This window comes from Phragmites australis, chromosome 21 (assembly GCF_958298935.1).
Source record: "Phragmites australis chromosome 21, lpPhrAust1.1, whole genome shotgun sequence".
Classification (NCBI taxonomy): Eukaryota; Viridiplantae; Streptophyta; class Magnoliopsida; order Poales; family Poaceae; genus Phragmites; species Phragmites australis.
In genome coordinates this window covers 6,620,793-6,635,192 of record NC_084941.1, presented here as the reverse complement: position 1 = coordinate 6,635,192, position 14,400 = coordinate 6,620,793, and the positions used below count along the sequence as shown (strand labels likewise).

General features: G+C 39.5%; 2 protein-coding genes across 2 annotated transcripts; one reads left to right on the top strand and one right to left on the bottom strand.

The window, feature by feature from the left end:
* Positions 1–233: 233 nt before the first annotated feature.
* Positions 234–4,543, bottom strand: LOC133903006 (malate dehydrogenase, cytoplasmic). The gene is made up of 7 exons (XM_062344336.1): positions 4,372–4,543; positions 2,427–2,585; positions 2,152–2,327; positions 1,346–1,623; positions 1,117–1,252; positions 915–1,026; positions 234–570 (listed from the first exon to the last, which is right to left on the bottom strand). Exons 1-7 carry the CDS (start codon positions 4,412–4,414, stop codon positions 476–478), a joined length of 999 nt encoding a protein of 332 aa, XP_062200320.1. The 5' UTR covers positions 4,415–4,543; the 3' UTR covers positions 234–475.
* A 3,471-nt stretch (positions 4,544–8,014) lies between these two features.
* On the top strand, positions 8,015–12,971 carry LOC133903005 (protein CHLOROPLAST J-LIKE DOMAIN 1, chloroplastic-like). Its single transcript, XM_062344335.1, has 8 exons — positions 8,015–8,357; positions 8,803–8,907; positions 9,002–9,078; positions 10,404–10,461; positions 10,868–10,993; positions 11,636–11,731; positions 11,847–11,918; positions 12,294–12,971. The coding sequence occupies exons 2-8, from the start codon at positions 8,845–8,847 to the stop codon at positions 12,354–12,356; spliced, it is 555 nt and encodes a 184-aa protein (XP_062200319.1). The 5' UTR covers positions 8,015–8,357; positions 8,803–8,844; the 3' UTR covers positions 12,357–12,971.
* The last annotated feature ends 1,429 nt before the right edge of the window (positions 12,972–14,400 follow it).

Here is a 14,400-nt window from a genome sequence, read left to right as displayed (position 1 = left end):
CGGTAAGGTACCCATCGCATTTTTGAACCCGGGCTCAATCCAACTCCACATTTAGCTAGCTTGCATAGCGCATAGCTAATGCTTCGTAGCGAGTGCCAAGACCGACTAAAACCTTGTTTGGAACACAGGAATTTCGGGGGGCGGGGGAGGGGGGATCACTTCCATAATTTGGAAAATTCCCTCATTCCAAACAGCGCCAAAATCACAGCGCAGTAACTGATTGGCACCACGGAAGCAACAAAACTATAGTTCCACTTCCATCAGATGTCAAACGGTTCAATTCCAAGTTTTGAATAGATGTCCTGCAAATCATCAGGCAAAAAGGAGTTACATGGCTCATACACGCTGGGCAAAACCAGCAACGCGGCTGCACGGCGACGTGCAGCAGTTCTGAATGAGTTTCTTCTATGAATGGAGCTGGAGTTTCTTTTATTCAAAACATAGGAGTAGCGATTGCTCTCGAGTATGCTAGAGTTTACTCAAGGCATGAGTATGCAAGAGCCTTCTCCTCCGACAGCTCCTGGGCGGTAGCATCCATCTTCTTCCTCGAGAACTCATCGATCGGGAGGCCTGCCATGATATGGCAAAACATTAGGCAACTTGGAAAATTGGAAATTTGGTTATATTAAACTTCAATAATGTTACGAAGAAATTTATTGTAATTTAAGATACAAGTAGTAGCACTGAAGAATGGAATGACATGCGGCGTAATCCTTTCTAGAAAGTAGAATGGCAAGCTTGGCCAGCAAGTACAGAATTTCAGACACCAAAAGCTAGGTTAGAAAATACAACAATATCCTAATAAGCTATCCATGACAAAGCAACTAAAAGGTAAAAGGTACAGGCCATACAGATACACATAAATAGGTATGTGTCAAGCAATCTGTTAAACATTATAACAAAACCAATCATACCTTGAACGATTTTCCATTCACCATCACTGCATGTTACTGGGAAGGAGTAAATCAGTCCAGCAGGCACACCGTACGAACCATCAGAGTACACACCCATGGAAACATATGTTCCCTACAATCAAAGAATTGAAGGCGTTGATACTTGATAGAAGTATATATTTAAAACCAAAGGACAGGAAAGGTCCAAGGCACTGAAACAGACCTCAGGGGTTCCAAGAACCCAATCACGAATGTGGTCACAAGCAGAGCTGGCAGCAGATAGAGCACTGGAGAGCTTTCTCGCTTTGATGATTGCAGCACCACGCTGCTGGACAGTTTTGATGAATTCTCCATTTAGCCTGTTCAAACAAGGGGTGAACTGTCAGTTCCAATCTGCAATGAAAGTAGAAACAAACACTGATATCCTTGTATTCGCAGCATTTCTGATTTACCATTCATCATCAGCAACAAGTTCCCGAACAGGCTTCTCTCCACTGGAAGTCTTCACAGTGGCATGGTTAACATCAGGGTACTGAGAGGACGAGTGGTTACCCCAGATAATAACATTCTTCACATCACTAACTTGGACATTAAGTTTCTCGGAAACCTGACCAAGGGCCCTGTTGTGGTCCAGGCGGGTCAGGCAAGTAATGTTCTTCTCAGGAATAGATGGAGCGAATTCTTTCAAGATAAGAGCATTAGTATTTGCTGGGTTGGCAACAACCAGAACCTGTAAAATACAGACCAAATATTTTGAATAAAAAACTAGAAACTGCAAGGAAACAGATTGACGCTCACATGGCATCTCTGGCAACCAAGGGAACATAATAATCTTTTGCGAGTTCACATTGCTGAGTGTTTAACACATAGAAGACAATGACAGACTTGACAGTAGATAAAGAGTGAAGTGTCCAACCTCATAATGCTTTTATCTTGATTATTATGTGTAATGTATCACATTGTATCACCACTCAGTAAGTCCATTTTATCATGGTCATAGCATCCACTACAAATGTATCACCACCTTGATGACTAAACTGAGTGCATGATGACAATGTATCTCCACCTAAATACCTAGATTGAGCGTATGATGACAATGTATCACCACCTAAAACACTAAAATTGAGTGCAAAACACTAAAATTGAGTGCATGATGACAATGTATCACCACCTAAAACACTAAAATTGGGTGCATGATGAAGCTACCGGAAAAATTGAACAGTCAAGTATGTGGTGTATATGCTGCAGCAATCCATACCTTGCAGTTGGGGGCTGCATGAGCTTCGAGGGCGGATGCTTGAGCTTTATAGATTGAAACATTTTTTGACATAACATCTTTCCTTTCCATTCCCTCCTTCCTGGGGAATCCACCAACCATAACCGCAACATTCACACCAGTGCAGGCCTCCACAACATCGGTTGTTGCAACAACACCTATAGTGTACCAACAAGGTATAAACACCGGCAAGAATGATAATTCACATAGAAGAGGCAGCACTTTCTCAAACAAATTATTAAAGCGAATCAGCTTACCCTTCAGAAGAGGAAATGCAGCATCAACCAACTCCATCTTAACGCCGTTGAGAGCTTCAGCTGCAGGTGGAATGTCCAGCATGTGCAGAATAACAGGCTGGTCGGAACCCAGCATAACTCCCCTAGCAATCATGGGAACAAGCGCATATCCAATTTGTCCTACCCAGCGAAAGAACAAATCAGCTCATCTTGCCAGCTAAAGATTAACACGATATCAGAGAGCTTAATCCTCAAATGTCCCTTCAGGCAAATTATTAATACTGCAGGCAACACTGAAGGACTGAAAGTATTTGTAATATGAAGTGCAAACTCTCAGGTTTCAAATCGGGCTCCAGGAATCAAAATAAATAAATAAATAAATAAAATATCAGCATGTTTTTGCATTCCCACTCCTATACAGCAAACGAGATGCATAGACTGGTTACCAGGTCAGTATGGCTTAGTCCTAAGCCCGAAAAACCTATTCAACCAAAATCAGGCTGGTTCTCAGTTTCCAGCTAATTAGCTAACCTTTTCAGATAACATTATGCTACGTCAGATAATTTCATGAAATAAAAAAAATGAAATGTTGTGTGAATGGAAATGGATCACTCAGAAAGGTTTAAGATCCGAATTCACCCTCCCTGTCATTGGCTAGAAATTTTTTAAGGGCAATGCAATTCCTGATAAATTTATACGCTACGAAAAACAATTGGTCATATCCAAATTCTGGACTTGTTCCTGTTAGGCATGTATATCAGCACACCGCTTGCATCGCACCATATGTGATCTGCAGTGTTGTGCATGTGCATGCACAGACCGACTACCACATCATATCCTACAATCCCAATATTTCCATGTAACAAACCACACAACCAAAACCTATTTCTGTTCCTTGTTCTATTATGCTGCTTACCTACCTTATTATCGATACATCTTAATAGCAACACGACAACTATTGTATGCTGTTTGTATCACGTAACATGGTGTCAGAGCTGGTGTGAGGAAAGAAAGTTGCTGTCATAATAAGAACAAGCGAGAGATCTTGACTTGGTTGAAGTAGAATCAAGAGGTGGAACTATGAGGAAAAGGAAACATGCATCGGAAATCACCTACTCTGATACCGTGAAACATGACATGAGCCGCACACGACAATTGTTGTATTGCTCTAGATATATATCAGAATAGCTCCATAAAGGACAAAAACAGTTCCATGCATGTAGTGCAACTAAAGGTAGCCTGGATACCTGGCCGCCATAAGATTGAATGTCTACAACATATCTACTGATTATAACTGTCTAATAAGCTAAAAAAAATACAACATGCAGGTGGTGCGAAGAGACCTGGTTACTTGAAGGTACCTTTATAAAAGAATAAATTGCACAAACCAAATTGGTGCAACTTTTAGCATGTCAAGACCACTGCAGTAACTTAATCTACAACCTAAGTCCCATCAGAACATCTGATAAGATGCAACAGATCAACACTCCAATATAAATACAAACTGGAACTCGTTTAGTGCAACACTTCACTCGACAAAAACACTCGTTTGGGGTAACCACTCACTCAAAATCCCTAAACCACATCAGATCACGCAACTATCCCAAAACCTCCACTAGAAGTCATAAAAAGTTCGACTACGTATCGCAGCTGTAGAGCTCTAAACCCTATCAGATCAAGTGACTACCACGAGATCTACCCACTAATCCTAGCAACGAATCAGATCGGGCTAACACCGCAGCTCGTCAAATATTACCCACTCAACCAAGCCAGTGAGCTCTTCCACATGTCAAATCCACTCTCCAACTGTCCAGCCCCCTTAACCCCATCAGATCAAGCGACACAAAACGATATCTAGCGCACACTCAAAACCCCACTGTATCAGTGGATGCAAGATCTGAGTCGTCGCGGTCCAAACGGCATCGGGAACCACGCGGATCGGACGAGAGGGGGTTCGGCGCCGTACCTGCGGCGCCCGTGACGAGCACGCGCATCGGTTCCTTCGCCATCGGAGCGGGCGGAGGCGCGGAGCTTCGAGAGGGTTCTGGAAGCGCGGCGGGATCTGGGAGTGGTTTCGTAGGAAGCGGTGACCACGGGATAGCGCAGGCGAGAGGAGGAAACGGGTGGCCACTATTTAACAACCTCACTGTGACGGGAGCTTGGGAGGGAGTCCATGAGTTTTTCTAAATGATATATTAATTTAATAGAAAATTGCAAAATTATTATGCATTTTCGAAAAAATATTAAAATAGTATACCTGATTTTCCGATACTCATATGAGGTTTGCCTGCGAAAGTGTTTGGTTGCAGCCTGAACTCTGCCTGGCATATGCAATTTGGGCTCATTTGGTTGAGACCCAGCATCCAGCCCCAGGCTTCGGACGCTGGATGTGCTGCTGCGCTGGGAACAGGAGTCCATCGCGCCGGGAACTGGACGCCTGAGCCCCACGCGGCTTGGGGCTCTCGGCATCATCATCGTCTCCACCTTTCTCCCCCTCGCCATCAGATCCGGTCTGCTCTACCATCGCTTGAAGCCGCTGCCGTGCCGCCGCAAAAAGCTCTGTGCTAATGCCGTTCCCCCTTGCTGCTCTGCAAAGCCACCTTCCCAAATTGGATTAGTACATATTCGCCTATGCATCATTGATTCCCTAGAGTCAGATCTCCGAAGCAATGTGGGATCGATCTCTATCTATGCTCCTCTTCTTCCCCCCCCCCCTCCTCCTGGTTCAGGTGTGAAAATAACCATGAATCTATATGGTTGTACAGTCATAATATAAACAAAAACGGGTCGCTATTTAGTTTAAAATTCTTTTACATGCAAATGAATTTGGTTTTGAAAGATATTAGTCCCTCCGGTCATAAATACATTAAGTTTTGGACAAGAAATGATTTCAGATACGTAGTTTTTACTGCTATTTTTTATTAAAATATATTTATAAAAATTATTAAATTTTTTATATTATGAAAATATTTTTTAAAATAAATCTATATATATATGATTTTAAGGTTTTGAAACTAAATAGTTTAAAAGTATTGCTAATCAAAATTTTGAAAATTTGATCGAATCTTGTCCAAAACATTAAGTTTTTATGACAAGAGGGAGTAACTTGGTAGCAGATGAATTTGGTTTTTGAAAGATAGTTTGCAGAGCCACCGTATCATTTTTGAAAGACCTCATGCAAAACTTTAGGATCCGTATCCTCTGACTTTACTTCAGCAAAATCAGATGTGGTACAGTAATTTGTGAGTGTATAAACAGTAAACTACAGTTTTATCACTGTAGCAGTACTGTATCACTGAAATTCTGACCGTCTATTCGTGATCTGACGGATGAGAAAACGCAAACTGCAAATTATCGTAGCACCTCTGACTTAGGATGTGGATCCAAAACTTTATGGGGCTTAATGCATCAATTTGCAAAGACCTCGGCAACATTTTTTAAGGCCTAAAACAACAAATTTTAATTTGTTTCTCAGATAACGCAAAGAGAAATAACTAATAAGTGTGTCATACATAAAAGAACGTGTGAAATATTATAATAACACGTGGAAACTGGAATATGTATTGTGCTATACTTCAAGGGGACATTCCAATTTTGGGGCATACTACTAACATAATTATATTCGAAGAAAAAAAAAGGAAAATCTGGGCAGCCCAATACATTGCGTTCGTGGGCCAAGTTGGTCGGATAGGAAATCCGTAGAAACAAAGCTCTACGAAAATTTAGGGATACGAATTGATAAACCTAAGGTGTTGTTTGGTTCAGAAATGTAAATATAAAAGTAAATGTAATCGTAATACATTGGTGATAAAAACGGAATGGGTGGAACCATATTTTGTTTGGTTCAACTGAGGAATGGAATGAGAATCCATTACAATGTTTGATTGGATTAATCATTATCATCTATCGAGAAACATGCAGCAAAAATTTCTACACAAGAACTGCATTAACCAATTTAATCAGAAATCAAGACGAACATAGACTAAATAAGTCTCATGAAACAAATCAATGATTTAGATTGAATTCACAAACCAAATCAACAAAATTGCTTCTCTCACTTGACATTGCCGTCAGAGAACCACCATCGGTAGGCACTCACACTCCAATTCCCAAGCTCATCTACCACGGTTCCATCTTGTTGCTCCCAGTGGCCGATGCAACTTGCCGCGCCCACGTGACTTCGACGTCGTTGCACGGTCTTCTTTGGGGCCCCAACAGATGTGTGCGCACAACACGGACGTTGAAGGCGGGGAGCTCGCGCTTCGACGAGGTTGCCATTGTGGCGGATCAGTTTGAGCCTGCCGTCAGAAACTCGTTTTCAGGTGTGGTGGCAAGGTGGGTTGAGGCGAGACGAGTGGAGGCGAAAGGGGATCGGGCTCACTCGGTAGAGGCGTGAAGGTAACGAACGCGACAACTAGGAGCGACATGTATCATTAACAGATTACGTTTAGATGGGAGGGATATCAAACTTCCACATGCCCGTATCCGATTACACAGTAATAGTTTACAATCTGCTTGAAACAGACATGATATAAAGTATTCAATCAATGTTGTGAGATAACTACATCACAATCAAACCAAATACTACATAAGAGTACCAACTGACCCCTTTTAGTTTAATTAATTACATTATTTTTCTCAAAAATTACTCAATTTGAAAAAAAATGATATTATTGGTTGAATTAAAAAGAGTCGGTGGATATATTAGATTCACTAATTTGCACCTTTAGAAAAATTAAAATGGAGCCCAAAAGCCCAACATGCAAAGTCAAGTAAAATTTAGGACCATAATTTTGTTTTGCTGGCCGCTAACTCCTCTCCCCCTTCGCTAGGGATGAAAATAGTTTGAAAATGATCGAAAAAGGCCTAAATCATTTTTGATTTCACATTTTCGCTCAAAAAAATGAAGTCGATAACGACAATATCAGAAACGAATACGACATCGATAATACAAGAAAACCAAAAACAATGTTATCGGGATGAAACCATACCAGTATTGATCATGAATCGATAATTAAAAAAAAAGCATACAACAAATATGAACAATAATCAAACTTATTTCATGGTAAAGAAACCAGAACTTAGATATATGAACATCCGACCAAATCTTCCAAAGACAACATCCTCAATGCCTGAATAACTTGAAATACCATCTTTGCTCTCAAAATAATGTTTCAGAAAAAATTAAGAATAAAAGCAAAAAATCACGAAAAATACTAGAACTGTTAGGGTTGTCTATCCAGCTTCGTGATTTGTAAATGGGTTGGAAATAAGGCTAACACCGACAAGTACTTTGGCACTGGCGGCTGGTATTTAGCTAATTAACATGAGTCAGATGGGTGACACTTGAGAGATAGACGGGTCTCATGAGTCGGATGGGTCATAAGAGCCGGGAGGGGATAGACATTTTGGTTGTTGCCTAGACTGTTAGGTCATGGATCAAGTAAATTCCAGAATTACTATAAAAAATTTCAGTATTTTTCATGAATTTTTGACCTAAAATAGAAAAACTCAAATACAATAGTAATTGGCTTAAATCGTTTTCGCTAGGTTTTCACATAATTTTATAATTTTTATTTTTATTTTTTAAAATATCGTTTCCGGCTTCTTCACTCGGAAAAGTTGGAAAACCATTTCCGAGTTTTACCGTTTTATTTTTCATCTCTACCCTTCGCCAGTTTGCCGACGCCGTACGCCGTAGATCACCACCTCCCTCCATGGCGTCGTCACCACCACCTCCACCTCGTCCCCTCCGTTCCCTCCGCTAGACCTTACCGGCCAGAAACCCCCAAGCCCCTGAACCCCAATGGCGGTCGCGGCACCAACAGGCATCGTTGCCGCGTCCTTCCCCTTCCGCCGCGGGCGCCGCAGCCTGATTTCCTCCTCCCACTTCTCTCCGCACTCGGTCTTCTCGCCTCCCCGCGTCGCGCTCCTCGCCGCGCGCTCAATACGGTAACGACACCTAAGATTAGTTTGTGAAACCGTACGGTACTAATCTTCGTGGATGATACAGATGCTTGTTCAATGTGGTAAATTTCTTGTCTTGCCGCACTTTGTTAGCTAGTCGGCTGGGTTTCTTTTTCTAGTCAATCGTAGAAATTGTTAATTTGCATTGAATTTACGATTTGTCCAGTTGTTAGCTTAGCACTTTGTTAATTTGTCATTCCAATCTACTATGGCTGAAAGGTTGTCCCCGATGCTGGCAAGGCGCCATGGAGGTGTTTCTGTGGCAGCATCGGCGGCAGGGAGCCCGCAGTTCAGTGAGAATGATAATCCATATGAGGCAGAATTGGCATATCTGCATATGGTTATGTTCACGTTTAGGACATGCCTTCTATGGTACCTGTTGATTCGGATATTTGCCGGTCTTGTTTTAATTGGTGGTTTCTGTTGTTAGATTTTGGGCATTAGTCAGCTTGATGGGTTTGACCAGGTGAAGATGGTCTACAAGAAGAGGCGAAAGGATGCGGAGAGAAGCCACAGCACGGAGTACCTTATGAAGGTAGATTTGGGCTGTAGGAATTTGGTTCTTGTACTGGTAGCTCAGGTGGTGCTAGTGTATCGATGAATTATGTTTTCCCCCTTCTGGATATCAGTTGGAGAGGGCATACGATATGGTAATGATGGAGCAGTTGCTGAACCAGAAGAAAGGGTGGCATATGGGTCAGTCCAGGTTAGTTTCTATGGACTTGATCTTGTTTTAAACTATAGAAATTTACTCCGCTCATCTGCCAAATGTTCATTTTTGTGTTACTTTCCATGTCTGAATATGTGGTATGTTGTCATGTTAGTGCTGCACAACTCATGTGGTTATAAATGTATCCACTTAGATGCGACATGCCCCACTTGTAAAATGAAAGAGGTGCTGTGGCTGCAAAATTGCCAGTCCTCTATATGGAAGCCTGGATTAGTTGATTAGTTTGTGTTTGATTGTCACCGATCTATGTCTTGATCTCTATGCCAAACATCAATGGTTTTGATGAGATGCCTAATCTGAAAAGATATATAGCATCATAGCCAAGCTAGCCATGCCCTGCTATTGACCGCAGTGATTATTTTTTAGCATGATGATTGTATGTAAAAAGGACTATTGGTTATCTTGCGTTCAGTCTCAACTTGTTTGGGCTGGATGGATGTGCTGGTGCTAATAATGAGAGTTTATATTTCGACTAACCTTGAGATGAGTGTCATCTCCATGTTTATATTTTGACGTTTTCTTTCACTGATTGCTCAGGTGTCAAAGAACATAAAATATGCGGATAATCAACCAATAGTTCCCTGGGGTATTTTAATATTTTTTATTCAATGCATCCGAACACTTCTTCCATATGTCTGTTCAGTATATTCCTATACACTTTGATTTGCAATGATGCATCCAGCCATCCACAATATGAATTAGAGTAGGCTTTGGTCTTTTCTGCATGCATAACACCAACATCCTTAACATATTTCAAATAAAACATACTCAATTCCTACAAATAAACCTTGCCTTGAATGTTGTAGTACCTCTGTTCAAGAATATGACTCTGTAGACTAGACACGGTCTCCAATATGTAAATTTGACCATCACTTTTCATAATAAAATGTTAATGAAAACTACAAAAATATCATATTTGAAAGTACTTTTCATATCAAATCTAATTGTACTATTTTCATACAATCCATTTAAATACTTCTTTATATATTGGAGGTCAAACTTAACAAGTGTGACCTCTCAAATTCTAAAAGTCATATTTATGGAGGGAGGGAGTACAAGGGTATTTACATCGCTAAATATTTACATATTTGTACATAATTTCATTGCAAACATCATCATATCATTCAGTTTTTACTTTTTGATGGAAAACAAGCACCCTACAGATAAAATATCGTATCATATAAAAGGAAAAATAGTACAATGAAAGCAAAGATTGAGGATGAAAAGGAAAAAAAACCTTGTTAATTTTGATTAATGCTCTTGAATTGTGATGTTTTATAATCTGCTTCATCTTCTTGCAGATACTCGAGATCCGCTACAAAGGACATGCGCATAAATATTGCAATATCAGCAGCATTTGTAAGAATACTTTTTTTCTTTCAAAATCTTGAATTCTCCCAATACTCAAAATACAGCTGTTAGAATTTATGGTTTTTACTTTTTAGTCAACCATAGAGTTTATGAACCTTAGTTGCAAATATAATTCAACCGTGTGCTGCATTGCCATATGCACTAGATTTTAACTTGAAAAGGGTGAAATGGAAAATCATTCAAACTTAAGCGCTAATTGGAGCAACTTAGCACATTAGCAGCCATATAAATTTTTTATGCATTTGTAGCTTGGTAAAGTTGCAGTCTGCAGAATGAATGAGTCAATTAGTATGGGGTGCTTATCTTGTTGCACATAGTGATGATCATGTATACAACAAATATGGAAAGAGGCTGTTATATGCCCAATTAAGTTTGTTTGTGTCTTTTCTTGCAGATCATGTGTATATCTACCATGGGCCATGCAGACTGGAAACCCTTACGATTCCTCTGTTTTGCTTATTTCTACATAATACTGGAGAAGCTGAAAGCTACTGAGCCAGCTATCACTCCCATATATAATGTGTGCCATTTCTAGGCACGAGGCAGTTTCATAGTTTTATATTTTCATAGACTACATTACTTTCTATGTTCTATTATGGAATGTTGGTTTGAAAGGAAGTGTTCTATTGGTTCATATTTTTATTTTTAGCTCATGGTAGTTCATAGATGGTACAAAACTACAGTAACTGGGGGATGATTTTTTTCTCTCCTTTTGATGATAAGGCTGGGAATTACATACTTGATCCAAATTCATTGATTTCTTGTGTGCACAAAGGCATGTCTCTTCTATAAGAGTTATCAGGTTACTATTTCAGTAGCTTTTAGCCTTTTCCCTAAAAAAAAACTTTCTAGCCTTGCAGTTCAGCTTGGTGGAAGAAGCGTAACTAATCTCTATAGATAAAAACCCTTTGATTGGGATAATTATTACACGAGCACATCTTTGAGTTTACTATGATTTCTTCTAGTAGGGAAGAATGCCAGTCAGCATATACTTCTTATTAGAATAGACTGTCAGACTGTCAGTATATGAGGCCTTACACATTCTGAACAAGGAGATGCTGTTGCTGTCCACATATTGGATCGTTTATCCTCCTGACTTTTATATCACCTGTTTGTTTACACAGTGATTAAACATGATATCCACTTATGATATTTGTGGCAGGAGTATGGTGAGGTCGAAGGTCGGGGTATACATATGGCAAAACGAGTTCTCCGCAGTTTGGGTTTGGTGCTTGAATCAATACTTGCCGCATCCATGGTACGTGAACTACTCAAATGAAGTTCTATTGAAGTGCTTTGTGTTAAGTATTTATTGAGTTGCTTTTCTATCTCTGTTAACTGCTTTGAGTATCCTGGTGTGCTCATTATTTCAGGGCTATACAGGACTTGCCAATTTATCTCAGTTTCTTGGGCACTATATTCCATCTGTTGTTTATAATTTCCAGGTATAGCATGACAGATAGTTGCTGTTGCATCAACTGCTTTTATGATGGGCAAGAAGTGCCAATCTTTTATTTATTTATTTATTGCCATTTTGAGGATCATACCTTATATACCATATGGACGATCCAACCTGGTATATTGGCTTAATTGCCACACTATTAGTTCCCACCTGGACAATTATTGGTAGTATAGAATGAACTAAAAACTAGCAACTTTTTATTCTTTTTACTGACTCAGAAAGGTTCTGGAATAAGTGGATGCTGCTTTTCCAGTGGAAAACAAGTCATGAATCATTGCAAATGAACCCTCCAGTTGCTTTCAATCGCCATATGCTATTTTCAGGAACAGTAAAACTGATCGGTGGTATCTCATTCCAGGAGTTGATTGTGACTACATCTTCGTCTGTACTGCTTTGCATCTTAGCTTCGTACTATCGATAGCAATTCGTGCTGGACTGCCCCCTGGCTTTGAAGTCGTGGACTCTTGGTGCATTGCCAACCAACCATCGTTGGAAAAGGACATGCTCCATATCTGACACCTGCCATCTTCCCTAGATCTGGAAAATTTGCACAACAGCAGATCAAATGTTGCTATCCAATGATTGGGAATGAATCATGGGTTCATGCTACGAGAGACGGATATGTACTAATATACTCCCTCCGTTTTCAAATAACTGACATCTTTGACCAACATATTTGTTTTCAAATACTTGTCATCACATGCTTTTTAATACACATTTTCCAATTTTGCCCCTCCATCCCACAAACCAAGTACAGCAGCTACCCCCTCCAGATATTTCTATTTCTAGGTGTGCTCTTGTCAAGCTGCATGTAATCAAAGCTAAAGTGCCAAAATTGCATAGAAAAATAGCATTGATGACAAAAGGTTACACCTATCTCTAAGTTCAGTTTTTATGAAACAATTTTCTTGGAATGTTGTAATAAAAGTATAGTGATATCTGTATGTTTTGATACTCTCATATATATGTCAGCTTTTCAAATGCAATGAGATCAGGCTAATTTTCAATGCAAAGGACTACATTGGTCAAAGGCAAAATTAGATAGATATCATCGTAAAAGTATCCATATTGAAAAATATAGGATGACATATGGGGCTAGTGCTTATATGTTATCCTCATATCGATGGTATTTTTTAACTTTTGTGATTTTTACGGTGGTGCTTAGCAATTTGCCCTTTGACCAAAATACTTTCTCTATACAGGGACTGTAGAGTAAATGTTTACATGGAGTAAAAGAATTCTCTACACATATTTATGTCGACAAAGGACTTATCTATACATATTTACATGGATCAAAAGAGACTTGCATACGGATATTCCAACAACAGTAAGTGCACAGGGAACATCCTTAAGTAAAATATCAACATCTGAACTTCACATGAACTAACATACATTTCTTAAGTCTTAATAGAGATGAACAGAAGCAACTTCATTTCATCCATCAATTTGCCTACATATCTCCTGAACCAAATTGAGATCACACTTCATCTGGGTTGGTAGATTGCGTTCTCTTTCTAATGAAGCTTTGGTGACATGGGGGATCTTATAGTTATTGTTGTCTCCTACTTTTATTGTCTCTATCATGACAAGTTGCAATGTTAAGAACATTCGATTTGACAATATTGATGAATATTTTTGGAATGCTTGTTCAACAACAGCAACAAGCTCAGGTACCGTTCTAGCAGCCTTCTTATATTGGATGGACTGAATAGCAGAGAAGAAACCCAAATCAAGGATATTGAAGTCTGGTGAATTTGGCGGTTGACAAATTAGTTGAATATTGAATCCATCTTGTTGTGCTGCTTCACAAAATAAAGGATCACCAGGATCAACACGAGGGCGTGCATTATCTTGTTCGATAAATATTGGTTTTCCAATGTCCTTGGATGGCCACTTTGCTCGAATTGCATGGAGAACCTTCTCAATAATAAAGGACCGCATCACTTATTACGTAGTAGACATAATAGGTTTCATCGCTAAGGTTCCCACCAAGCGATTTTTACTTGACCTATTGGCAACTTTATATGTAACCATAGGAAGCCACCTAAATTTCTCATCAAATATGCAATTTCCTTCACTATCCATTCTTGGACGAGCAAAAGCACACATGAACATTACTTTTGGGATGAAATTCCTACTTTTGCATGTTTGAATAGGCTCCTCTTCATCTGGAAGAAGATAATATCTTTTGGTCTTCCTTATAAGGTAAAACCATTTTTCATCTATAGATACAATATTAGAGAAGTTCTAAAAATTGGGTCACAATTTATGCTACTTGGATCAAGCATGGAAATACACCACCTCAGTCTTTCTTTCTTGTTCTTGTGAGGAATGATGATGTTCTAGGGGAGGTGAATTAGGACACTTGAAAATAATGACTCTAAAAACTTCATAAGATAAATATATATCAATTTCTATCTAAATGTGCTTTAGGTTTGTCTAGTGTGTCTACTTTACTGTTCAAA

Bases quoted from the DNA above. Each gene is read 5' to 3' on its own strand.
- LOC133903005 (XM_062344335.1), top strand. From the start codon at position 8,845: ATGGTCTACAAGAAGAGGCGAAAGGATGCGGAGAGAAGCCACAGCACG. The intron at 10,462-10,867 runs GTAAGAATACTT...CTTTTCTTGCAG, and splicing joins TTGCAATATCAGCAGCATTT to ATCATGTGTATATCTACCAT. The intron at 11,732-11,846 runs GTACGTGAACTA...TCATTATTTCAG, and splicing joins CAATACTTGCCGCATCCATG to GGCTATACAGGACTTGCCAA.
- LOC133903006 (XM_062344336.1), bottom strand. From the start codon at position 4,414: ATGGCGAAGGAACCGATGCGCGTGCTCGTCACGGGCGCCGCAG. The intron at 1,027-1,116 runs GTCTGTTTCAGT...CTTTGATTGTAG, and splicing joins GGGTTCTTGGAACCCCTGAG to GGAACATATGTTTCCATGGG. The intron at 571-914 runs GTATGATTGGTT...ATATCATGGCAG, and splicing joins TGAATGGAAAATCGTTCAAG to GCCTCCCGATCGATGAGTTC.